Source organism: Engystomops pustulosus, chromosome 6 (genome assembly GCF_040894005.1).
Source record: "Engystomops pustulosus chromosome 6, aEngPut4.maternal, whole genome shotgun sequence".
In the NCBI taxonomy this organism is placed as follows: domain Eukaryota; kingdom Metazoa; phylum Chordata; class Amphibia; order Anura; family Leptodactylidae; genus Engystomops; species Engystomops pustulosus.
In genome coordinates, this window is record NC_092416.1 from 10,622,596 (window position 1) to 10,649,885 (window position 27,290).

At 40.8% G+C, this 27,290-nt stretch overlaps 1 protein-coding gene across 1 annotated transcript; it reads left to right on the forward strand.

The window, feature by feature from the left end:
- Positions 1-669: 669 nt before the first annotated feature.
- Positions 670-25,182, forward strand: LOC140065373 (sialic acid-binding Ig-like lectin 8). The gene is made up of 9 exons (XM_072112969.1): positions 670-783; positions 10,605-10,704; positions 13,205-13,570; positions 14,922-15,218; positions 15,922-15,951; positions 16,984-17,235; positions 18,293-18,398; positions 19,286-19,376; positions 23,187-25,182. The coding sequence occupies exons 2-9, from the start codon at positions 10,629-10,631 to the stop codon at positions 23,367-23,369; spliced, it is 1,401 nt and encodes a 466-aa protein (XP_071969070.1). The 5' UTR covers positions 670-783; positions 10,605-10,628; the 3' UTR covers positions 23,370-25,182.
- The last annotated feature ends 2,108 nt before the right edge of the window (positions 25,183-27,290 follow it).

Consider the following 27,290-nt stretch of genomic DNA (forward strand, 5'->3'; position numbering starts at 1 on the left):
ATAAGCTGTGACATCATCTATTGTCAGTAGTGATGTAATGATGGGTCAGTGTTATCTATATAGAGGTTATTGTACAGGGAGGAGGAGGAGATAAGCTGTGACATTATCTATTGTCAGTAGTGATGTAATGATAGGTCAGTGTTATCTATATAGAGGACATTGTACAGGGAGGGGGAGGGGATAAGCTGTGACATCATCTATTGTCAGTAGTGATGTAATGATAGGTCAGTGTTATCTTTATAGAGGTCATTGGTCAGTGAGGGGGAGGAGAGAAGCTGTGACATCATATAAAGCCAGCAATGATGGGTCAGCAGTGTCTTAAGAAAACAATCCTGCACAGAATTAGAAGTGTCAGAGTAGGGCTAAGTTTACTGAGTGAGAAATGCAGGATATAGCGTGTTCACCAATTATAGACTTTGTTGTGAAAACTTTAAAAGAGGACAAAAAAAGTCAGACAAGTAAAGTTCAAGATAAAAAATCTTCTAGTGAACTCTCCCAGGTCAGTAGACACAGCTCTGGTTACATGATGGAGAAATACTTTCTTGGTTCCTTCATTTGATGAGAATAGACTGTGAAGTAACATAGAAGGGAAGTTTTTTTCATTTCAAAAATAAAAACCACTTCCTCATTTTCTTGATATGCAAAACTCCAGTCCCGGCTTTGATTAAGTAGCGATCGGACATTAGATGCACATCCACCAAATCTAAAGCAAAAGCCCCAGTGTGTATATAACACAGGAATTGTAACATTGAAGAAACTGATGTCCACCCCAGGCAACTCAAGGTAAGATAACACTGAGGGCAATAACAATTTAGAACGCGTAGCACTGCTGAATATTCTGTATAAGGATCATCACTGGATAAGTAATGTCATGTATGTACACAGTGACTGCACCAGCAGCAGAATAGTGAGTGCAGCTCTGGAGTGCAATACAGGATGTAACTCAGTATCAGTACAGGATAAGTAATGTCATGTATGTACATAGTGACTGCACCAGCAGCAGAATAGTGAGTGCAGCTCTGGGGTATAATACAGGATGTAACTCAGGATCAGTACAGGATAAGTAATGTCATGTATGTACAGTGACTGCACCAGCAGCAGAATAGTGAGTGCAGCTCTGGAGTATAATACAGGATGTAACTCAGTATCAGTACAGGATAAGTAATGTCATGTATGTACACAGTGACTGCAGCAGCAGCAGAATAGTGAGTGCAGCTCTTGAGTATAATGCAGGATGTAACTCAGGATCAGTACAGGATAAGTAATGCCATATATTTACACAGTGACTGCACCAGCAGAATAGTGTGTGCAGCTCTGGAGTATAATACAGGATGTAACTCAGGATCAGTACAGGATAAGTACCGATCTCGTATTGAGAACTGGCGTCCCATAGCGCTTCTCAGTGCAGACAGAAAGGTTTTGGCAAAGGTGCTGTTTAATCGGCTGGTGTAGTTTGCGCCCCAGCTCCTTTCGGGGGCCCTGCACTGCTCTGTTCCAGGCCGCAGTACATTTAGTGCTGTGCTTTGTGTCCAGGAGGCAGTGGAGCAGGGCAGGGCTGATAACTGGAAGGGGTATCAAAAAGTGTTTGATCGGGTTAACCACGAGTACCTCTGGTCTGTCCTTCTGAGATATGGCCTGCCGGGGGAGTTTGTCAATTGGCTAAAAGTTTTGTACGCAGAGGCAGAGAGTTTCCCGCTTGTGAATGGTTGGATTGCCAGCTCTTTTGAGGTCGGGTCTGGCGTTCGCCAGGGTTGTCCTCTGAGCCCACTACTGTACGTGTTCGCGATCGACCCATTCCTTAGGAGGGTTGATCGTGGGCCATTGGTGGGAGTCGGGATGGATCAGATAGCACTGGAAGACGCTCTTAGAGTGATAGCGTATGCCGATGATGTCACTGTTTTCGTGTCCTCGGGAGGGGAGGCACAATGGGTGATGTCAGAGGTTGACTGCTACTCAGAGGCTTCTGGGTCCAAGGTCAACCAGGATAAGTGTGAGAGTCTCTGGCTGGGAGAGGGAGGTCCAGGCTTTGATCTCCCGGAGACTCTTCCAGGGCCCCAGGACTTCACCAAAGTTCTGCCAAGTTTGGCCAGGGGGATTACCCCATGCAAAACTGGGATGGCAGGCTTAAGATCGCCTGCCATCCCAGATTGGTCTTTGACCCTCAGAGAAAGGGTGAACCTGATTTCCTGCTCCCATTGCTGATTTATCTGGGCAGTGTGCGCATCTTACCAGAACCCCTCTGGACTCGGGTGTACAGTCTGTTCTTCCAGTTGTTACGGGGGAAAAGGCTGAACCTAATCAAGAGGGAGATTACTTACCGCACGAGGAGACAAGGAGGGTTGTGTATGGTCAACCCTGTGGTATTCCTAGTGAATACCTTTCTTAAGATCAATGTTGCAAACCTCTGGAAAGAGAGGGCTCCTCCGTGGGTATACTCCTGCAGGGGATGGTTTCGGCCTTTCTTCCAGGAATGGGAGACAGGAGGGCAAGTGAAGGATCTTCGCACACCGCATGGGCATCTTCCGGCTTACGCTACCCCGGTTCTGAAGGTGATTCGCCGGTGGGGTCTGGGAATGTGGGAGATCAGGACCATGTCGAGGAAACTCCTTGACAAGAGGGTTCTGTTGACCCATTTCCAGAAGCCTCTGGCCCTCAGGGATTGCCCAAGTCGGGATCTGAGGGTGGGTTTGAGTTTATTGAATTCCATCAGGATCCCCTTGAAGTTTTGGGACGTGACTTGGCGCTGCTTCCATGGAAAGCTGTGTGTGAGGGACAATCTGAAGTGTAGGAGCTCTGAGGAAAGGGGTTGTCCCCGGGAGGAGTGCGGTGGCCTGCTGGAGAGCATGGACCACTTCCTGCTTCAGTGCCCCTTTAACACAGAGGTGTACAACCGGGTGGGCGCTTCCATCCATTGGCCCGGGTTGGCCGGTCTCTCCTATGCGGAGTGGGCCTATGGAGCATTCAGAGGCCTGGGTGGCCGGGACCGCTGCACGTTATTCCTAGTTAGTCTAGTGGTCAGGTACCACACGTGGAACGCACGGTGTTTAGTATCGACGCAGCGTAAAATCCTCCCGGTGGATGAGGTGGTTAGGAACATTGTGGGTGACCTGGTGAAGGTGCGCTCTCTGGAGTATGAGAGGCTGGGCACGGGGAGGGCCTCTCTCCTTTGGAGGGGGTTCTCCTTTAGTGTCCCTTAGTCTGTCATCTCCTCTCCTGGTGTTGGGCTGATGCTGCACTGTAGATTTTTGTTTTGTGTCCTGAGGTTATAGTGATGTAGCGCTTGCAGGCGCCGAACCTGGGCTTTATGTGGTTTGGATTGATGTTGTTGAGATTTTATTTGTATTCTGTTTTCTTTATGTTGTGTTGTAAATACTGTATATATTGTATATAGTGGGGTTTGGGATTAGTGTTAGGTTGGGAGGGGGGTGATGGTGGTTGGGAGGGGGGTGATGGTGGTGGGATTTACGAACTGTTGGACTCTATGACCCTGGGCACTGGTCTGGACTACTTAACGCAAACTTTGGACGTTAGACCAGTGTCTGGGGGGAAGGGGAGGGTGCGGGCGAGGGATTTAGTTTAGTGTAGTGTTGTGTGTATTTGTTATTATATATTGAAAAAAAAAAAAAAAAAACGGGTGTGGGATGTGATCTGTGTGGGGTGGTTTGTTATTAGAGGGTGTGGGGTGGGTTTATGTATATTTATAGTCATTTATGTTTTATTTGTGGGTGTGGCTTGTCTTATTGTTTATTGGTTTGGTTTAGGTTGTGATAATCAGTTGGGTGGGGGTTGTGGTGTTTATTCATTTTAGTGTATTGTAAGTTATTGTTTTTACTAGGTGTGAATGTGGCTGGACCAGCAGGTAAGATATTGTATATATTGTATATAGTGTATATTATGTTTTGTTTGTATTGTTATGTTTTTTACTTTTATATAAAATAAAAGATCTACAGGATGTAACTCAGTATCAGTACAGGATAAGTAATGTCATGTATGTACACAGTGACTGCACCAGCAGCAGAATAGTGAGTGCAGCTCTGGAGTATAATACAGGATGTAACTCAGGATCAGTACAGGATAAGTAATGTCATGTATGTACACAGTGACTGCACCAGCAGCAGAATAGTGAGTGCAGCTCTTGAGTATAATGCAGGATGTAACTCAGGATCAGTACAGGATAAGTAATGCCATATATTTACACAGTGACTGCACCAGCAGAATAGTGTGTGCAGCTCTGGAGTATAATACAGGATGTAACTCAGGATCAGTACAGGATAAGTACCGATCTCGTATTGAGAACTGGCGTCCCATAGCGCTTCTCAGTGCAGACAGAAAGGTTTTGGCAAAGGTGCTGTTTAATCGGCTGGTGCAGTTTGCGCCCCAGCTCCTTTCGGGGGCCCTGCACTGCTCTGTTCCAGGCCGCAGTACATTTAGTGCTGTGCTTTGTGTCCAGGAGGCAGTGGAGCAGGGCAGGGCTGATAACTGGAAGGGGTATCAAAAAGTGTTTGATCGGGTTAACCACGAGTACCTCTGGTCTGTCCTTCTGAGATATGGCCTGCCGGGGGAGTTTGTCAATTGGCTAAAAGTTTTGTACGCAGAGGCAGAGAGTTTCCCGCTTGTGAATGGTTGGATTGCCAGCTCTTTTGAGGTCGGGTCTGGCGTTCGCCAGGGTTGTCCTCTGAGCCCACTACTGTACGTGTTCGCGATCGACCCATTCCTTAGGAGGGTTGATCGTGGGCCATTGGTGGGAGTCGGGATGGATCAGATAGCACTGGAAGACGCTCTTAGAGTGATAGCGTATGCCGATGATGTCACTGTTTTCGTGTCCTCGGGAGGGGAGGCACAATGGGTGATGTCAGAGGTTGACTGCTACTCAGAGGCTTCTGGGTCCAAGGTCAACCAGGATAAGTGTGAGAGTCTCTGGCTGGGAGAGGGAGGTCCAGGCTTTGATCTCCCGGAGACTCTTCCAGGGCCCCAGGACTTCACCAAAGTTCTGCCAAGTTTGGCCAGGGGGATTACCCCATGCAAAACTGGGATGGCAGGCTTAAGATCGCCTGCCATCCCAGATTGGTCTTTGACCCTCAGAGAAAGGGTGAACCTGATTTCCTGCTCCCATTGCTGATTTATCTGGGCAGTGTGCGCATCTTACCAGAACCCCTCTGGACTCGGGTGTACAGTCTGTTCTTCCAGCTGTTATGGGGGAAAAGGCTGAACCTAATCAAGAGGGAGATTACTTACCGCACGAGGAGACAAGGAGGGTTGTGTATGGTCAACCCTAGTGAAATCCTTCATTAAGATCAATGTAGCAAACCTCTGGAAAGAGAGGGCTCCTCCGTGGGTATACTCCTGTAGGGGATGGTTTAGGCCTTTCTTCCAGGAATGGAAGACAGGAGGACAAGTGAAGGATCTCTGCACACCGCATGGGCATCTTCCAGCTTATGCTACCCCGGTTCTGAAGGCGATTCGGGGGTGGGGTCTGGGAATGTGGGAGATCAGGACTATGTCGAGGAAACTCCTTGACAAAAGGGTTCTGTTGACCCATTTCCAGAAGCCTCTGGCCCTCAGGGATTGCCCAAGTCTGGATCTGAGGGTGGGTTTGAGTTTATTGAATTCCATCAGGATCCCTTTGAAGTTTTGGGACGTGACTTGGCACTGCTTCTATGGAAATCTGTGTGTGAGGGACAATCTGAAGTGTAGGAGCTCTGAGGAAAGGGGTTGTCCCGGGAGGAGTTCGGTGGCCTGGCTGAGAGCATGGACCCCTTCCTCCTTCCATGCCCCTTTAACACAGAGGTGTACAACCGGGTGGGCGCTTCCATCCATTGGCCCGGGTTGGCCGGTCTCTTCTATGCGGAGTGGGCCTATGGAGCATTCAGAGGCCTGGGTGGCCGGGACCGCTGCACGTTATTCCTAGTTAGTCTAGTGGTTAGGTACCACACGTGGAACACACGGTGTTTAGTATCGACGCAGCGTAAAATCCTCCCGGTGGATGAGATGGTTAGGAACATTCTGGGTGACCTGGTGAAGGTGCGCACTCTGGAGTATGAGATGCTGGGCACGGGGAGGGCCTCTCTCCATTGGAGGGGGTTCTCCTTTAGTGTCCCTTAGTCTGTCATCTCCGTTCCTGGTGTTGGGCTAAAGCTGCACTGTAGATTTTTGTTTTGTGTTCTGAGCATGTAGTGATGTTGGGCTTGCATACTCCGAACCTGGGCTTTATGTGATTTGTATTGATTTTGTTCAGGTTTTGTTTTGTACTATATTTTATTTATGTTATGTTATAAATACTGTATATAGTGTATATAGTTGGGTTTGGGATCTAGTGTTAGGTTGGGAAGGGGGTGATGGTGGTGGGATTTATGAACTGACCTTGGACACTGGTCTGGACTACTTAACGCAAACTTTGTACGTTGGACCAGTGTCTGGGGGGAAGGGGAGGGTGCGGGCGAGGGATTTAGTTTAGTGTAGTGTTATGTGTATTTTGTGTTTGTTATTATATATTTAAAAAAAAATAGGTGTGGGGTGGGTTTATGTATATTTATGGTCATTTATGTTTATTTGTGGGTGTGGCTTGTCTTTGTTTATTGGTTTGGTTTAGGATGTGATAATCAGTTGGGTGGGGGTCGTGGTATTTAGTGCTTATTCATTTTATGTATTGTAAGTTATTGTTTTTGCTAGGTGTGAATGTGGCTGGACCAGCAGGTAAGTTAATGTATATATTGTATATTATGTTTGGTTTGTGTTATATATTGTTATGTTTTTTACTTTTTTATAAAATAAAAGATCTACATGATGTAACTCAGGATCAGTACAGGATAAGTAATGTCATATATGTACACAGTGACTGCACCACATTCACTCCACCTCTATAATCCAGGAACAGGTTGTAGTCTTTGAATTGTATGGTTTAGGGTTTTGGAAAGTATTAAACTATTGTTTATAAGGTCTCATAGGATTAGAAATGCAATGAAATGACTAATGAGCTACACAATGGGCTTGTTTGGCAGCCACATACCCGGGCACTTTGCCATCATTCAGTCAAACATGAACTTCTATCTTTAGAAAAGTAATATACAGTAAGTTATCACATGTTTATCTAAAACCAGGACCGTGATCCTAAAAACAGAACCAAATATACAGAAAGAATAAAAACCAAAGATTCGCTGTGTTTTGATGTCCCAGCCACAAAACAGACTTCAAACCATTAGAAATGCATTGGCTCAGGAAGAAGGAACTTAGATACCCTGGATTATGAATCCATTTGTAACACAGGGGCAGATTTACTTACCCGGTCCTGTCTCGATCCAGCGGCGCGTTCTCTATCGAGAATTCGGGTCTTCCGGCGATTCACTAAGGTAGTGCGCCCGATGTCCACCAGGTGTCGCTGCTGCGCTGTAGTCTGTCGGAGTTCGCTGGAGTTCACGTCCTATCTTGGGTGCAGGTAAGCGCGTGTCAAGTGACACATTTTTAAAAATATTCCACGTTTTTTCCGAATCCGTTGGGTTTTCTGATGGCCACGCCCCCCGATTTCCGTTGCATGCATGCCGGTGCCGAGGCACCACAATCCAATCGCGTGCGCCAAAACCCCTGGGCGATTTGGCGCAAATCGGTAATTTTTGGAAAACCTGACGAAACAGCGATTCAGGCCCTGAGTAAATGACCCCCACTGAGTCCTCTTGGGCCCATTGGACCGTTTCTCTGAGAGCCCTAAATGCAAATCCTACCTGGGGAACAACATTTCCAATCTTAGAATAAAACACACACCCAACCCTCCCACCAATCTCCTCCCCTCCCACCAATCCCCCCCCCCCCTCCTCTTCACCTGTAAGTTTCTCCTTCTTGTTATTTCCTCTTATTTCTCCTTTGTCAGATAACATTAAAGGGATAAGTTACACTTGTTTCATCCGACAATAACACTGTGTATAATGTTTTGTGTATCTATATCATTGCCACTTACTATGTGTAATAATTATTTCCCTCCGTGTGCAATACAGCGCAAATCTGACCATATTTTTTTTCACAAATCAATAACTCTTGGGAGCTAGAAAAACTTTGCCTATTATCCTGGTGTGCAGCATTTGCTATCCTTGCTATCCTCCTCAGTTTACCCTTCTCTAGCACTTGCTTGTCTCCCGGCTGTGCTGTTTTCTCTTATGATCTGTAGAGTTGTAAACAAGATACAGTCTGACAAAGGGGAGGGGCTGTGACTGTGCTCTGTGTGTGTGGCAGAGAGAGATGTAGAAGAGATCTGCCCGGTTCCCTATAATTCTCTTCATCCCAGTCTTTGTTTCTACAGCACTTTCTCTTTCTCACTTTCTGCACCTCATACTGCACCCCACCCCGCACCTTCTATTCAGCACTTTCTGAACAGTGCAGGAAAGTTATTAACACATAAACCCTTTCCCAACACATGCCATAATAGTATGGAGCGGTAGAAGAGTACTCAACTGCGTGCACCATACTATTACAGTGCCGGTGGACCAGTGGGCTTTTGTTGCCCCCCCAGTTCATGATCGCTGCTATTGGATGATCAATGCTGACCAATAGAGTTACTGCATCTCTTTATTCCTTGTGGTTTACAGAAATAAGGGGTAAAAGTGACCTTTATGGAAAAATGTTCACCTTTTCTTTTTAGGGTGTACTTTTCAAATTGGTGACACTTGTTTTGTTCTACTCCGGCTCTCCAAATGCACATGTAAAGGGTTTCTGTCAAATTTGGCTTATAAAAGGCCGACATCCCTCTTTCCCTTCTGAGCCCTACAGAGTACCCATACAACATTTTATATACACATGTGGGGCAATTAGGGGTAAAAGTGACTTTTTCGGAAAAATGTTTATCTTTTTCCTTTTTGGGGCCTAATTGAATCAAGCAATCAAACACTTGTTGGGTAAAATACACATATTCCACTTTGTTAAATTCTCCAAGGGGTGTACTTTCCAAAATATTGTCGGGGCTTTCCTCTGTTTTGGTACCAATAGGGCTCTTTAATTGCATCCTGACATAAGAAAACTTTTTCAGCCATATTTGTCCTCCAAAAACTAAACAACGCTCTTTCCCTTCCCAGTGCCCCCCTGTGCCCGTAGAGCAGGGTACAGTGACACAATGGGTATTGGCACAATTTTAGGGTTCAATGAATATATTGTAAAATAAAATTACATTTCTGTCATATCTCTTCCATTTATTTTTCACCCTCATGAAACACTCATAGGGTTAACAAACTTTCCAAAGGTTGTTTTGAATATTTTGAGGGGTGCAGTTTCTAAAATGGGGTCATTTGTGGGGGGTTTCTATCATATAGGCCTAATAAGGTCTCTTCTAACTAAATTGGTCCCTCAAAAATCTGGTTTTGATCATTTTTGTGAAAATCTGATAAATCACATCTAAAGTTATAAGCCTCCTAACATCCTAAAAGTAGGGAAGATTTTTCAAATCATTTTATGGAGACGTATAGAAAATTTAAGTTATCAAGTAATTTTGGTGCTATAACTACCTTTCCAAAATGTAAAAAAAAATTGATTAGGAAAATATTTTTTTTTTTTCCACATTTTCAACAAATTTCCAGTTTTTTAAAATAAATAAATACTAAACATATTGCTTAAATTCCTGAACCAACATAAATTACAATGTGTCAAAAAAACCAGTCTCAAAATCACCAGGATATGTCAAAGTATTCCAAAGTTCTGACAACTTATAGCATAGACTATACACTTCAAGTACTGTTTTACTGCTGGTTTTTACTACTTACAGAATGCTCCATACTTCCCTATGTGCTAAAAGCTGCCAGGTTAGTCATCACATACATCCTGAATGTCCACTCTGCAGTGTTCAGTGGATTTACTTGTAGGAATTGGCTGCTAAATCACTGAATGTTAGAACTCAATGTATAATGGGAATTGAGGGCAACCTCAATTTTACTCAATTTCATGGCAGATACAGGAAGAGGTCTAACAAGTTTTCTTCAGAAAATAATATTCAAGAAAACAATATGTGCCAATATTAAGTAAAAATCATTGTAACATCAGAGATAAACTTTAAGCATTTTTTGCTTTACTGTAAGGTCCTACAGTGACCACTTTGTTCTCTTTTAATACATTTATAACTGTTGTTATCATATGCAATTTGCATGTTTTAAAAAAGAAACGAGAGAGCGAAGTAAAAACAACTGTACACAAACCTCAATCACCTGGAGGAACATTTGAACACCAGAACAATGAGAGTCAGATAAAGTCATAGAGAGAACCAGGACTGCGAGTTATTGGTGGTTGTCCATGGTCCTACAAGATGTGGGCAGTTAGTTTTTGGATAGCTGTTGCTCGTCCACTTGCAGTTTTATTAGAGATCTTGTGGCCCGAAATGATCTCTACCTATTCTCAAACTCTAAATGAGTAAGGGGCCTCGGTCGCTAGCTTGGACCCACGGCAGTGAATGCGATCCGCCTAGTGCGCCAATTCTGGTAAGCGGAACTGACGCAGCCGGATGAACTATAACAGTGGTCCTACAAGATATGGAGCGATGTGGGAACATAGACTTCCACACATTGGTTTTTCATTTTGGAGTTTTTTATGATCAGGGAAATCATTTTCAGTGTCTTCTCTCTTCTATTTTAACCTAGGTCATAGAAGAACAAAACACCACGATGCTAGTGAAAACATTCAAGGTTTTGGTGGATAATTATTTGGTTTTAATTGTTTTTATATCGCGGCTGTGGAGAGGTAAGTACTTTTTATATGATTGCATATTATATTTGGTTTACCACCAGTGCCCTGTATCAATAGAATCTCCGGTCTCTGAGCAGAAGCTTCACTCTGTCTCCCTGTTAGTTCTTACAAATAGGAACAGCAGGCCCATGGGTGACAGAGCCTCAGTGGGCCCCTTTGCAGTGAACTAATGTGATGGCATTAACAATTCAGAAGCGAAAACAGTCTCCAGTCCTTTAAAATATTCCCTAGTTTTTCATCCCAAGAAGTATAGTCATGGTCAAGGCAGTTTTGAGGTAATTTAACCAACAGGACAAAACTTTATATTTTGCCCCCCTCCCCCTGTTACAGGCAATCCTTTTGATTATGCATTAGCTTATACCCTGCAATACATCAATTCATAGCGGGACAGGTAAAAAGATATAAAAAAAAAAAAATTAAACTAATAAATTGAACCTGTTACACTTGTATATACAACAAAAAAAGTCCATAATGACCCGAACAATAAGAAAACCATAATTGCACCCACACGATGAACGCCGTACGATGAAAAACGTAACAAAATAAGGAAATTTGTAATTGCGGTAATTTTACTGACATGTTGAATAAATGTAACATATTACTTCGGGTATATGGTAAACACACACAAAAAAAAAATCAATTACATTGTTGACGCTTTTTCTACAACCCCCCCCCACAAAAAAAGTTAATACATTTTCAGCAATAAGGCATAACCACCCCAAAATAGCACCACTGCAAAAATGCATCTCATCCCGCAAATAATAAGCCCTCGCAAGGCAACATTAAGGGAAAAGCAAATATTGTAAAGCTCAAAAAATTGCGCCATGAACCAACTAACTGGCAGCTACTGGGCGCTCCTTCCCTTCTGCGCCTCGCTGTGTGCCCCTACAACATGTAATGTCCACATGTGGGGGGGGGGGGGGTCTCTGTACTCGGAAGAAATTGTAGAACAAATTTTATGAAAATTTTTTATCTTTTGTGAATGTGTAAATTTTACGGCGAAATGAACGTATAACCGACAAAATGTGACCATTCTAAATTTAACCTCTATTTTGATTACTATGAAGATCTCAAGCTTCTAATGTTATATATTTAAAATTTCATTAAAAACAGTAATCACCCCCAAAATAGTCAACTCTGAAAATATGGGAAACCGATGTCCAATTTGTAAGCCGTGTGGCATCAAAATAAATTATCCAGACATTTCAATAATTATGAAAACATAAAGCGGACTCATGGAAAATGTTATACAGCAAATTATTTAGGTGGTAAATCTATCTGCCTGAAAACTAGGTAATTTTGAATTTTGAAAATGGCAAATTTTTCTTAAAAGTCATCATTTTTTAAAATATTTTTTTTAAATAAACGCAAAACTTATCAGCCGAAGTTTACCACTAAGATGAAGTACAACATGTGATGAAAAAACAATCTAAAAATCGCTTTGAAAAGTAAAAGTGTTATAACCATATAAAGCGAAACAAGTCAGAATACAAAAAATTGGGCTGAGCCTTAATGGGGTTTTCCCATCTGGGCATTTACATTTAATTGGATTCATTTGCCAAATTTAAACATTTCTTCAATTGGATGTTATTAAAAAAAATGTTCCTGTGTGAAGATAATTTCTCATAAATGTTGCCATGTTGTCCCTTAGAAACGATATAGCTTCCTTGGATACGACCACCTCTGCTGGAGGGATTGCACAAAGAAACAAAAGGTGTTTGTATATGAAATGTCCAGGAGTTAGTCCAGGTCCTGCAGCCGTCCTGTGGTAATGATTGCTGAAGCCAGGAGGTCAGACAGGGCTCAATAGCGCATGTCTGGCCACTGCTGCCAAAATGTGAGGTGGTCGTATCCGAGGAAGCCATCTTGTTTCTAAGGGACAGAATGACTACATTTATGAGAAATTATCTTCACACGGGAACATTTTTTTAATAACATCCAACTGAAGAAATGTTTACATGTGGCAAACGAATTTATTTAAATGTAAATGTCCAGATGGGAACATCCCTTTAAGCTATGAACTGGCTGAAGGAATTAAAGAGCAGAATAAGGAACTACTGGGGGTTTGTGGGAAAGGAGTAAAGAGACAATGTTTTCTAGTAATACATGACATGAGGGAAATGTTGTCTTTTGACATATAAATAACAGTTTTATACTTCTCTAATAAATAACGTTCCTAAAATACTTTAGGTATGTAAATCAACAATTAATGGTAATCAATGAGTAATCAAAGGATCAATAATATGCAGAAACATACAAAAACGTACGAAACATGCTAAATAATTTACATAAATATACATATACACAGGTAGACACATCATCACACACACAAAACACTCATTACATGGGCTTTGGTCTGTAGACCATTGGGTTGGTAATCCAGTGGGTTGGGGAAATGGGAGGAACCATCTCAGGATTCCTACATTTGGTCCACAGCAAACCTGACTTCATAACGAAACCACTAATTTGTTGTTTTTTTTTTAATTTTGTCCAGGTAATGTGTGTGAGAGGTACCCTGGATATAAGATCACCACGAGTCCATATGTGACGGTTCAGCGCGGTCTTTGTGCTCACGTCCCCTGCTCATTCACCGTACCCAGTGACCAGAAGTTATCCAGGAATACTGTTGCCATTTGGTTTCATTTCATCAATCGATATGCAGTTATTTCTGCAAAGAAATCGAGTAAATTCCATCAGGCATATGGTCGCCTCTTCCTGAGCGGAGACGTGTCCAGCGGAGACTGCTCCTACTACATAGAAGATCCAAGACCTGTAGATCAGACTACATATTTTTTCAGATTTGAAGATGGTTCCTTAATGTTCTCCTATGGAGATATCAAGCCTTATGTAACGATTACTGGTAAGTGTCATGTCAACCAGAGGTGGTCACGTGTAGCTACACGTGATGTCTCTGACTATATTATTACTTTCTCCACGCTCTACAAACTCAGGATTGGCTGAGATAAAAATAAATGCTATGCTAGGATATATCATGAATACCTTGAAACATATCTATATCGAAAACAATGGTCTACTCCAAGCCAGACACTTATGGTTGGTGCTCCTCGCATGTCCGTTGGTGGCAGCCATCAGCTAGCCACAAAATTGGCAGCTAGCTCACGGCTGCTGTAGACATGCATTACACTTGGACGGTGCAGTGAAGACACTGGGGTACCTTTACTTAACCGGTCCTGCGCAATCCCCGATTCAGGATGTCCGCCGGAATGCACATCTGCCACGATTCACTTAGATTGTGCTCCCGATTTCCTGCTTGTGCCGATCAGGTCCGCCGGAGTTCACCTTCTTCTTCGTGGTGTGTGTAAGTGCATAGCTTGCGACACAAATTTAAATGTTAAATCCCGCGCTTAGTCCGAATCCGTCGAATCGTCCGACGGCCCAGCCCCTGATTTCGGTCGCATGAAAGCCGGCGCTGTTGCACCAAAATCCGATCACGCGCGACACAATCCCCAGTGCGTCCCCGAAAAGTCGGAAAACACAACGAAAATGCGGCTGCGGGAACCTTAGTAAATAAGCCCCACTGTGTCTCACGGCACTGTGTCTGAGCCATCCACAGCTCCCTATGGAGAGTTTGAGGGTTGAGCAGCACCTCAGGTCATAGCTCACGGCTCATGTTTGTTTACACGGATGTGTGAACAGCAGGGGCGTAACTTGAGGGGGTGCAGAGGTTGCGGTCGCACCCAGGTCCAAAAGGTTTATGGGTCCCTTATGGTGTCACTTACCCATATGAGAAGACTATTATCATAAACCATACATTATAGTCGGGGGCCTGGCACAGTCTTTACACTGGGGCCCTTCAGCTTCTAGTTACGCCACTGGGGAACAGAGCTTTATACTTTTGAGTTGTGAATTGGTTTTTGAGGAGTTACAAACCAGTTAATCACTCGAGAGTTTAGAGGATATAAATATTAAAATATTAATACTATAGCGGCGGGCTGTCTAGAAGATACCATATTGGGTACTAAAGCTCTGCTGTATGTCGGATGGTCATGGGCTGGAGTAGACAAACTGGCACCAACATCTAATAGTAGATATGTAAAAATATTGACATTGATGTTTTTGGGGAACAACAGGGACTAGAAAAGTGAACCGGAATCACTGAAACTTTATTACAAGGTGTGAATGAGTAGGAAGGCTGCTTATCCACCTTTCTATTCTTTTTCAAATTACTTTTTACATTTTTTTCTTTTTAGAGCTCACAGAAAAACCTACAATCTCTTCCGCACGGCTGGTGGAGGGGAAGGAGGTGACATTGACCTGTACAAGTCCTGGGAGATGTCGAAATGTTACATCACAAATTTCATGGTCAGGAAACGTGTCCGGTATAAGACTGATGAACTATAACCTAACCCATGATGACGGCAGCCGATCCTTCCACTCCAATATCACATTCACCCCAGGAAAATCAGACAACAACTCCCCATTATACTGTACGGTGACCCTACAAACAGAAGACTCCACAACGGAGACCCAAACCTTGAATATTGAATGTAAGTCCAACATGTTGTATGATCACATATTGCAAATCGAGTTCTAGAGAGGTATATAATACATATCCCACTCCTAAAGTGGGTGCAACAGATAATGGGACCACCAGGGTCGGGTAAGCACCCTAAAAGTGCAAAAAGTGCAAAAGTTACATTATTAGCAAACAAGTTTTGCTTATTGATCTTCATCATTTAAAGATGAGCCTATTGGCGCACCATCATACACTGGTGCACTTATCTATCAGACGCTGGTGCACTTAGTGTATCTATCAGACACTGGCATGAAGTGCACCATCATATTATGGTGACCCCTCCCCCCAGCACGTGCACTGGCCTCCGGATAAATCCTTGTGGGCGGCTGTGGTGCCCTGTGCCATTGGGAACTTGTATGCCAGGTATGACCTGGTGTAGAAATGCAGCATAGCCTGCACCTGTAACGGGCACACGCTATCGACAGAAATGCCCTGTGCCGGCCCACCGAGCCAATTACCGTCCACCCCCCCCCCCCTTACACCCCTCCATGCTTACGGTGGTGTAATGGTGAAAATAAGAGCAATTCTGTATCATGCACCAAGAATTGTGCCTTTATCGGGGCTTCTACTCCAGATTTTAGGCGTTCAAGCCCTGATAAAGGTGCCCTATTATGTCTTGTATATTTCAAATAACATTTTTCATACAACTTTATTGCATTTTTTTTGTCTCCTAGATTCTCCTTCTATAAATATCACAATTGAAGGTAAATTGATGGTAATGTAGCATTCATAGTTAAAAGGGTTTTATGGGCTAAAAATAGGTAAGAATAGGTGATCAGAATGGGGGGACCACTATAGGGTGATGCTCCATGGCAAAACTCAAACCCAGACGGATCCTAAAGGCAATCTGAATTGAATTGTGCTCAATCTGACCTAAAGAATAAAGGTTATGTGTTACTTGGAACATACATTGAAAACCAAAATTGCACAACAGTGTTTTTTTTCCCAATGTACTGCATTTGGAATTTTTCGAGCAACTCATGCAATGTTGCATTGAATCTTATGGTGAACTACTCAGCTGAAATTGACATAAAAAAGGCTACCAGTATATTGTCGAGCAGCTAGACACCTTTTTAATCATGTTTCTTTTATGATACTGTGTGGGGGGAATCATCCAGAAAATCTAATTTAAACTGTGATTTAATATTGTTGTATAAAGTAATGGGGGTGGAAAAATTGGCACTGAAGTCAAGCTCTCCCTGCCTCAGGATACCCCCTTTGCTTTAATTGGCAGCTCCGTGTATGGGGTTATCACTAGTCCCTCTCCTGAAGGCTGTTGAATTATGTGAATCACAGCAGAGGTGGGGAGAGCTTGACTTCAGTTCTCCGCCTCCATGACTTTATGCCACCAAATTAAATCTCCCTTCAAAGCCGGTTTTCTGGATGATGTGACTACACTGGGCTCTGTAAGGACCATAATCTGGAAGATGTTACGCTGCTTGACGACATACTAATAGTGGTGTACTTGGTTGATTTCTGCTGACGGGTTCCCTTTGAATACTGATACAAGTAAGTTTAATTTGCCCTCATACAGCTCCGTAAAAGAAAAAGGTTACTGCTTTTGGAAGGTGCAGAAGGAAAACACATAAAAGGTTGTGTTAAGTTCAAATGAAGAAAAGTTCAAGGGGTATTAATATTTTTGCCACCACTGTATAAAGGGCAGAGATAGACAGAGGTAGATGTAGATCCATAGATCTATGGATATATAGATAATTTCCTATATTTGGCTCTCCCAGGTGTGGAAACAAATGAAACCACCGTGACTGTGAAGGACGGGGATACTATTACTATGAGATGCTATGTAGACAGTAACCCCAAAGCCTCCATCACTTGGTATAAAGAAGACGCGGTGGTCAACCGGACTAGAAGCTTCCAGACCATCAGCCTCACACTCACCAATGTTACCCCAAGTGATGCTGGGAGGTTTCTATGTTCTGCCGAGAATGAGCATGGGGTCGCACGTAGGATGGTTCACATCATATATCACAGTAAGTATATAGCGTCCTGGACATGAATTATGACTTACCTGTGACTTTAACCCATGGACTTGTATGGGGGGTGTTCCGTTCATTTACTAACTGAATGGACAGATGTGGTCAATATTTGTAATGGAACATACTGCTAGTGTAGGAGCGTTAATTGAAAAAAAAAAATCTAAAAACTGCAGGAAAGAACCGTCAGCAGAAGCCTTTGTTTACCATCTACCATGAGCTTATGCAATCCAAAGTCAAAGGTTTTTTCCATCATGTGCCAGTCTTAATAAATACCCCCTTTATCTGTAGTATCCGCTCCAGTTTTATTACTAACAAATACTGGGGTAAATTATTGATCAGAATAATTTTGTCTGAAACTGGTCTCAAACTCATAGGGACTTGCACTTATCTACACAATAATTATACAATTTTTTCTTGCCATTCCAATCTTTGTGAAAACTGGCTAAAAGATGTATCAATTTTAGTAATATGTTCCTGAATAATAGGCATCTCTGAATAAATGCAGGTTTATGCCGGGTTACAGAATGACTTGGCTGGACGTGAAGGATCGACAATGATAGTGAGATAGTGAGCTGAGGTTAAACGCCCTTTCTAGCCTTCCCTGCCTAATTGCCATACCTACCTTAAGAGGTAGGTAACAACTGGTTGACGAGACTAAGACTAGACAATACAAACATCTAAGCAAAGTTGACAATATATGGGTCAGAACCAAGCGGACAAATACAGATTTTATGTACGGAAACACAAATGGGCACAGATGTTACACAAAGTGGACTGAGAAACAGCAACCTACTAATGTATTCATGTGTTGGTCAAATATGACAAAATAAATATTGATGACAAAATAAAAAGAATGCAAAAAATTTTTAAAAATCTAACAGAAATAAATATAATATATTATAAAATATAACATGAATGTTGTAATTTACCTTGAATATTCCTCTTTTATAGTAAGCAAATAGGAACTTTGCTGCAAATGTTCATTTTGAAATGGAATTTAATTTTAAATAAAGTTGTGAAAAAGTCTTTTTGTCTTTTTTTTTTTTTTCAGGTACCAAGTCCCGATTTAGCAATGTGATGTTGGGGGCAGTAGGTGGAGTCCTTCTGCTGGTTCTGATAATAATAGTAGGAGCTGTGATAATCATATACATCAGAAAGTAAGTCTGGAAACAGTTGTTCTATGTAATCCTGATACAATAGTGTAGATAAACCTGCACCCTGATAATCTAAACACATACCCAGCATACAGCATCTCACAGCGCAGAGGGATCATGAAGTGTCTGCTCAAAGAGTCTCCGGTCACATTCTGGAATATTACACTGACCATCACTGAGTGATAGGAGCTAAAAGAGCAATAACACTGAGTAACATTGTAAAGTTTGGGGTTAAAAATTATCTTTATTTCGCAAAAATCACTAGGGGATTGAAATTTGATAATTTTCTTTCATAGGCGTTTTCTTCTGTGTGGCCTATTTACCAGTCTGTTTTGGAGAAAAAAAAATCGAAGTATAGTTAGTAGAGATGAGCAAGCATACTCATCCGAGCTTGATGCTCGTACTCGAAACGGGTCGTTGCTCGGACACATTTTATGGCAGAGCCTTGGTCCCCTTGGAGAATGCTCGAGTCTCCCATTGACTTCAATGGGGCTCGTTATTCGAGACGAGCACTCGAGCATCGGGAAAAGTTTGACTCGAGTAACGAGTACCCGAGCATTTTAGTGCTCGCTCATCTCTACAAGTTAGTAACAAAAGGATGAAAATATAATGTCATTTAACAAAGGAAATCTAGGAAATAAGCGCCAAATTGTAATATTTTTTTAATTCTGAGAGCATTTTGCTTTATATCATTTTCAAACACTATTTTTAAAACATTAATGAAGAGACAAATTTTTCCATCATAAAACACATCTGGTCCAGCTAAGACAATAAAAAAGGTATAAAAAAGTAATGAATTGCGGAGAAAGGGACAAAAAAATATAAAATAACCAAATAAAAAATTTAAATATTATTGTATTTTACCTTATATCATGTTTTTTCCCTTTCAGAAAAAGACAACTATATGTTAATGAAAACGTGAAAGATGTTAATTTGAATGAAAAAGATGATATATACTGCAGTCTAGGATTCACTACATCTGTAAGTGCTCCTCATCCCTAACTTCAGCTTTAAAAATGTTCTTCTGCACAAAAAGGGGGAGGGGAAAATATGTCACATAACCTGTAAAAGTATAAAGCCTTACTATAGAGCCAAGAATACAACTACTATAATACTGCCCCCTATGTACAGGAATATAACTACTATAATACTGCCCCCTATGTACAGGAATATAACTACTATAATACTGCCCCTATGTACAGGAATATAACTGCTATAATACTGCCCCCTATGTACAAGAATATAACTACTATAATACTGCCCCCTATGTACAAGAATATAACTACTATAATACTGCCCCCTATGTACAGGAATATAGCTACTATAACACTGCACCCTATGTACAGGAATATAACTACTATAATACTGCCCCCTATGTACAAGAATATAACTACTATAATACTGCCCCCTATGTACAAGAATATACCTACTATAATACTGCCCCCTATGTACAGGAATATAACTAATATAATACTGCCCCCTATGTACAAGAATATAACTACTATAATACTGCCCCCTATGTACAAGAATATTACTACTATATTACTGTCCCCTATGTACAAGAATATAACTACTATAATACTGCCCCCTATGTACAGGAATATAACTACTATAATACTGCCCCCTATGTACAGGAATATAACTACTATAATACTGCCCCCTATGTACAAGAATATAACTACTATAATACTGCCCCCTATGTACAGGAATATAACTACTATAATACTGTCCCCTATGTACAGGAATATAACTACTATAATACTGCCCCCTATGTACAGGGATATAACTACTATAATACTGCCCCCTATGTACAGGAATATAACTACTATAATACTGCCCCCTATGTACAGGGATATAACTACTATAATACTGCCCCCTATGTACAGGAATATAACTACTATAATACTGCCCCCTATGTACAGGCATATAACTACTATAATACTGCCCCCTATGTACAGGAATATAACTACTATAATACTGCCCCATATGTACAAGAATATAACTACTATAATACTGCCCGCTATGTACAGGAATATAACTACTATAATACTGCTCCCTATGTACAAGAATATAACTACTATAATACTGCCTCCTATGTACAGGAATATAACTACTATAATACTGCCCCCTATGTACAAGAATATAACTACTATAATACTGCCTCCTATGTACAGGAATATAACTACTATAATACTGCCTCCTATGTACAGGAATATAACCTCTATAATACTGCCCCCTATGTACAGGAATATAACTACTATAATACTGCTCCCTATGTACAAGAATATAACTACTATAATACTGCGCTCTATGTACAAGAATATAACTACTATAATACTGCTCCCTATGTACAGGAATATAACTACTATAATACTGCCCCCCTATGTACAAGAATATAACTACTATAATACTGTCCCCTATGTACAAGAATATAACCTCTATAATACTGCCCCCTATGTACAAGAATATAACTACTATAATACTGCCCCCTATGTACAAGAATATAACTACTATAATACTACCCCCTATGTACAGGAATATAACCTCTATAATACTGCCCCCTATGTACAGGAATATAACTACTATAATACTGCCCCCTATGTACAGGAATATACCTACTATAATACTGCCCCCAATGTACAAGAATATAACTACTATAATACTGCCCCCTATGTACAAGAATATAACTACTATAATACTGCCCCCTATGTACAAGAATATAACTACTATAATACTGCCCCCTATGTACAAGAATATAACTACTATAATACTGCCCCTATGTACAGGAATATAACTACTATAATACTGCCCCCTATGTACAAGAATATAACTACTATAATACTGCCCCCTATGTACAGGAATATAACCTCTATAATACTGCCCCCTATGTACAGGAATATAACTACTATAATACTGCCCCCTATGTACAGGAATATAACTACTATAATACTGCCCCCAATGTACAAGAATATAACTACTATAATACTGCCCCCTATGTACAAGAATATAACTACTATAATACTGCCCCCTTTGTACAAGAATATAACTACTATAATACTGCCCCCTATGTACAAGAATATAACTACTATAATACTGCCCCCTATGTACAAGAATATAACTACTATAATACTGCCCCCTATGTACAAGAATATAACTACTATAATACTGTCCCCTATGTACAGGAATATAACTACTATAATACTGCCCCCTATGTACAGGAATATAACTACTATAATACTGCCCCCTATGTAGAGGAATATAACTACTATAATACTGTTCCCTATGTAGAGGAATATAACTACTATAATACTGCCCCCTATGTACAGGAATATAACTACTATAATACTGCCTTTATGTACAGGGATATAACTACTATAATACTGTTCCCTATGTACAGGAATATAACTACTATAATACTTCCCCCTATGTACAGGAATATAACTACTATAATACTGCCCCTATGTACAGGGATATAACTACTATAATACTGCCCCCTATGTACAAGAATATAACTACTATAATACTGCCACCTATGTACAGGAATATAACTACTATAATACTGCCCCCTATGTACAGGAATATAACTACTATAATACTGCCTCCTATGTGCAAGAATATAACTACTATAATACTGCCCCCTATGTACAAGAAAATAACTACTATAATACTGCCCCCTATGTACAGGAATATAACTACTATAATACTGCCTCCTGTGTACAAGAATATAACTACTATAATACTGCCCCCTATGTACAGGAATATAACTACTATAATACTGCCCCCTATGTACAGGAATATAACTACTATAATACTGCCCCCTATGTACAAGAATATAACTACTATAATACTGTCCCCTATGTACAGGAATATAACTACTATAATACTGCCCCCTATGTACAGGAATATAACTACTATAATACTGCCCCCTATGTAGAGGAATATAACTACTATAATACTGTTCCCTATGTAGAGGAATATAACTACTATAATACTGCCCCCTATGTACAGGAATATAACTACTATAATACTGCCTTTATGTACAGGGATATAACTACTATAATACTGTTCCCTATGTACAGGAATATAACTACTATAATACTTCCCCCTATGTACAGGAATATAACTACTATAATACTGCCCCTATGTACAGGGATATAACTACTATAATACTGCCCCCTATGTACAAGAATATAACTACTATAATACTGCCACCTATGTACAGGAATATAACTACTATAATACTGCCCCCTATGTACAGGAATATAACTACTATAATACTGCCCCCTATGTACAAGAATATAACTACTATAATACTGCCCCCTATGTACAGTAATATAACTACTATAATACTGCCCCCTATGTACAAGAAAATAACTACTATAATACTGCCCCCTATGTACAGGAATATAACTACTATAATACTGCCTCCTGTGTACAAGAATATAACTACTATAATACTGCCCCCTATGTACAAGAAAATAACTACTATAATACTGCCCCCTATGTACAGGAATATAACTACTATAATACTGCCTCCTGTGTACAAGAATATAACTACTATAATACTGCCCCCTATGTACAGGAATATAACTACTATAATACTGCCCCCTATGTACAGGAATATAACTACTATAATACTGCCCCCTATGTACAAGAATATAACTACTATAATACTGCCTCCTATGTACAGGAATATAACTACTATAATACTGCCCAGTACAAGAATATAACTACTATAATACTGCCCCCTATGTACAAGAATTTAACTTATTGATGTTAAACACCTTCTAGGATGTTAATTCACCAGAAGATTCTCCACCAAAAGGCCTCCAGTCGTCTGCAGGAGATGACTCTGTCTACAGTGACGATCTACAATATGCAAGCGTTGCCTTCTCCAAACTGAAATCTAAGCAGATTGTCCCTAAAAACACAGAGACAGAATATTCAGAAATAAGGAAATCTCCACGTTACTAAATTAAGGGGATATTCTTATTATGGTATTTTATAGTTGAGGTCTGAAGATCCATCCATCTCATTGCCTAGCGGTGGCCTGGAGCTCAGAAACAAGTAGACTCATCTCCACTTCCTCTGCTGGACGACACATACTGTACGTTTACCTAAGCTGGAAATGGGGAACCCTTAGTCACTGCACTGGATCATATTATTCTCCCTTATACAGAAATACATCAGCCTCCAAGTCCTTCCTCATCTTCACCTATAACAAACCCAACCTGTTCTCTTCATTCCTCTGATGACCACAGCTCACATTATAACCTAAACCTAAATCTGATACTTTTTTGCTGCACAACTTCTATGGAATGTGCTACCACATTTTTTCAACGAATTCCAAAACATATACAAGAGAATCCCGTAACAGACACAGAATTGAGAAGAATATGGGCTTCAGGGTTCTTGATGAGACATGATTCAAGCTCAGGTATAGGATATAGGATCAGGCTGGGGTTCAGGATTTCAGACTCAGTTATAGGACCAGGTTCCTCATCAGGCTTGGGTTCATAATTTTGGATCAGGCAGGATTCAGGCTCAGGTATAGCTTTAGGGTTCCTGATCAGACTTAGGCTCAGGGTTCTGGATCAAACAGGATACAGGCTAAAGTACAGCTCTACACTTCTTGTTAAGACTGAGGCTCAGGTTTCTGGAACAGGCAGGATCCAGGCTCAGGTATAGGTTTAGGTCCCTGATCAGGCTGAGGTTCAGCGTTCCAGATCAGGCAGAATTCAAGCTCAGGTACAGCTTTAGGGTTCCTGATCAGACAAAGACTCAGGATTCTGGATCAAACAGGATACAGGCTAAAGTACAGCTCTACGCTTCTTGTTAAGACTGAGGCTCAGTTTTCTGGAAAAGGCAGGATCCAGGCTCAGGTATAGGTTTAGGCTTCCAGATCAGACAGGATTCAGACTTAGGTACAAGTTTGCAGTTCCGAATCAGGTAGGATTCAGGGTCAGGTACAGTTTTAGGGTTCTCGATGAGGTCAGGGTACCACATAAGACTGAAAATAGGCTCAAGCACAGGTTTCAGCATAACACATATACCAGTACTATTAATCATAGGAGAAGGTACAACCAGCTCTGAGTGAATGGAGTATAGCATTTTAAAGTCATTCCTGGAGGCCGCTCTTGCAACCAGCGACCCCATCGTTCAGCTGATGTTGTCTTACAGTTTTGGTGATTGTTGCTTTTCCTCCCAGATCTCTGATGTCATTTCAATTTATCTTGTGGCCTTGTACCAGTAAATGAGGCTGCAATACCACACACAGCCACTATAAAAAGTGCAATAATGTGCCTGTTAAGGAAAGAAGATGCCCCTTTGCTGAAGTTACAGTAACACATGAATAGTCCTTGTATATGCTCTTTAATGATATTTATATGAAGTTATTGACTGTGTAATAGAGCACCAGTAAGAGCAAAAGACAAGACACACTAGAATGGTCAAAATACCCCAAAAGAGAATTCTCCTTTCACTTCATGATTTATTTTTGATACAAGATGAGTGAAATTGCAGAAGTTCAACCTTTAAGTATGAGTAATAACTGGAAGTCACCGCTAGATGTCAATATCTCATACCACAAAATGTTGTCTGACCTCTGATTTGTTATTTATAGTAAACTTTTTTGAGGTTTCCTAATTATCATTGAGTGATGGTTTATTTCTAGATCACATGATCACTGTAAGATCCCTATTGCACCACCATCCAAAATAGCAACCGGAGTAGAGTGAACAACCAGTTGATCGGTGGCATCCCAGAGGTCGTAATGTCATTGATCAAAAAGTGATAGCATATCCTACTTTTTGTGGATACAAAGTAGATTTGTTATGACATTTTTTTGGAAAAAAATAATTAAAAAGATTAATAATAATAATAATAAAAAAGAGGAGTATGCCTTCCCATACATCCAGGCAACATACTCCACCTCCTATGCCGTATTATAGGTATTACTTTATGTTTTAGATAATAGATAATAGCTGTTAAATGTTTTTCTGTTTCCTATGAAAAATTTTGGGAAAAAAATCAATAAAAAGATAAAAAAAAAAAAAAAATTGATTTGTTAATGCCAATCTAGTCCTCAGTACCTACATCCTGTCCATAGAATAATTTTCTTTCAACTCACACGCTGCCCTTTTCCGCTTGCGTTTCCATCTATTACTCCTCTCTTTCTTTTTTTTTCTAGTTTTCTGTGGAACAAATTACACATTTTAGTGACACCAATTAAATTTATATGCAATGCCCTGGGAAGATGGAAAAAAATTAAAAATTTTGTAAAAAAAAAATCCAGTTGCACCAATTTCTTACGAACGACTTTATGACTTTCAATGTCGGGTCTAAATTGCACATCCCATATAATCTGTGGGGATTAGGATTATAAAGATACCAAATGTTTATAGTTTAGTAGTGTTTCAAAATTGTAATAAAACTTCAAATAATTAAAAGAAAAAAATTGCCCATGAAAAGACATATTGGGGCAGATTTATCAAGCTGTCTGAAAGTCAGAATATTTCTAGTTGCCCATGGCAACCAATCACAGCTCAGCTTTCAATTTACCAGTGCTCATGAATATTTTGAAGGGGAGCTGTGATTGGTTGCCATGGGCAACTAGAAATATTCTGACTTTCAGACAACTTGATAAATCTGGGCTCATTCTGTAGCCCATAAGGTTTTTACACTTCTGTGTAAGGAGCTGTTTAAAGAAAACCAGTCACCAGAATTTTACCGCCCTGACTAAAAATCCCTGCCGATAAAGGGCTGCAAGTCCTCCCCATATCGCCTAAAATTAGCTGCCAGGGAACCCCTGCACCTTAATTACAGTCATTTTTCTGATATGCAAATTAACTTTTCTGACTTATGTCTTCTGGCTTTGATTCTTCTCCCTCCTGGGCTGCCGGTGAACCACGCCCCATTATTTTGACTTACATTATTTTGAGCTACATTCATGTCATGTGACCAGAGTGACATCATCTCAGTTTACACAACAAATACGTAAATGGAGCTAATATTAATCTGTAGTGTGGTCTAGGACTAGGAGCTCTCCTTCACTCCCCAAACGCATCAAACGAATAGTGTCCAAGAGCAAGTTTTCTGGATAAAATCTTCCTTTTACTTCATAATTTCTCGTAAAACATTTACATTTTTTGATAAATTGACCATATATTCACTATGATAAAGTTCAAAGAGCTTGCATTCTCAGACCACAAGGTAACGTGAGTATGTTAACATATTTGTAAACTTATTTGTAAACTCATAAACATAATCACAGTCCATCCTTTGAATGTCCTTTAAAACAACTCACGTATCCTGGTGCATGGAAGGAGACCCTAACTCAAGCAGCCGCCTCCCGAAAGTGCTGTGAGCATCACAGGTCCTTTAGCCTCCTAACATTAGCAAACTGTAGGTGGATGAAGAGGAGTAGAAATCCATGGAGTCTACTGCGATTTCATGTCAGATACATACATGGGGTACATTTTGCAAATGTAAAGGGTACAGGACCTTTGATGACATCACCCTGTTCACATGACATAAACAGCTGAATAGTAAGGAGGCATAAGGCATGGGGAGGAGTAGATGGGCGGGGCGAGCAAGACACAACCCTTTTATTCCAGGTAATATAAGGTAAAATTGATTTATAGGATTGTGAGGGAAATTATTATTTTTTTTAATTTGGGGAAATTGCAGGGGTCACCCGGAGTGCAATGGGTAAGCCTCACCCTGGGAGAACCACCTTTGTGATCATGGTATCTCCCCTGCCAGGTAAGTATGAGGGAAACAATTTTAACTAAACGAAGGGTGTCAGGTAGTGAATAGGGCTCTATGGGAATCTGTCACTGGCTGTATATGTGAAAATGTGGTGACAGGTTCCCTTTAAGGAGTCATTTTTTGGGA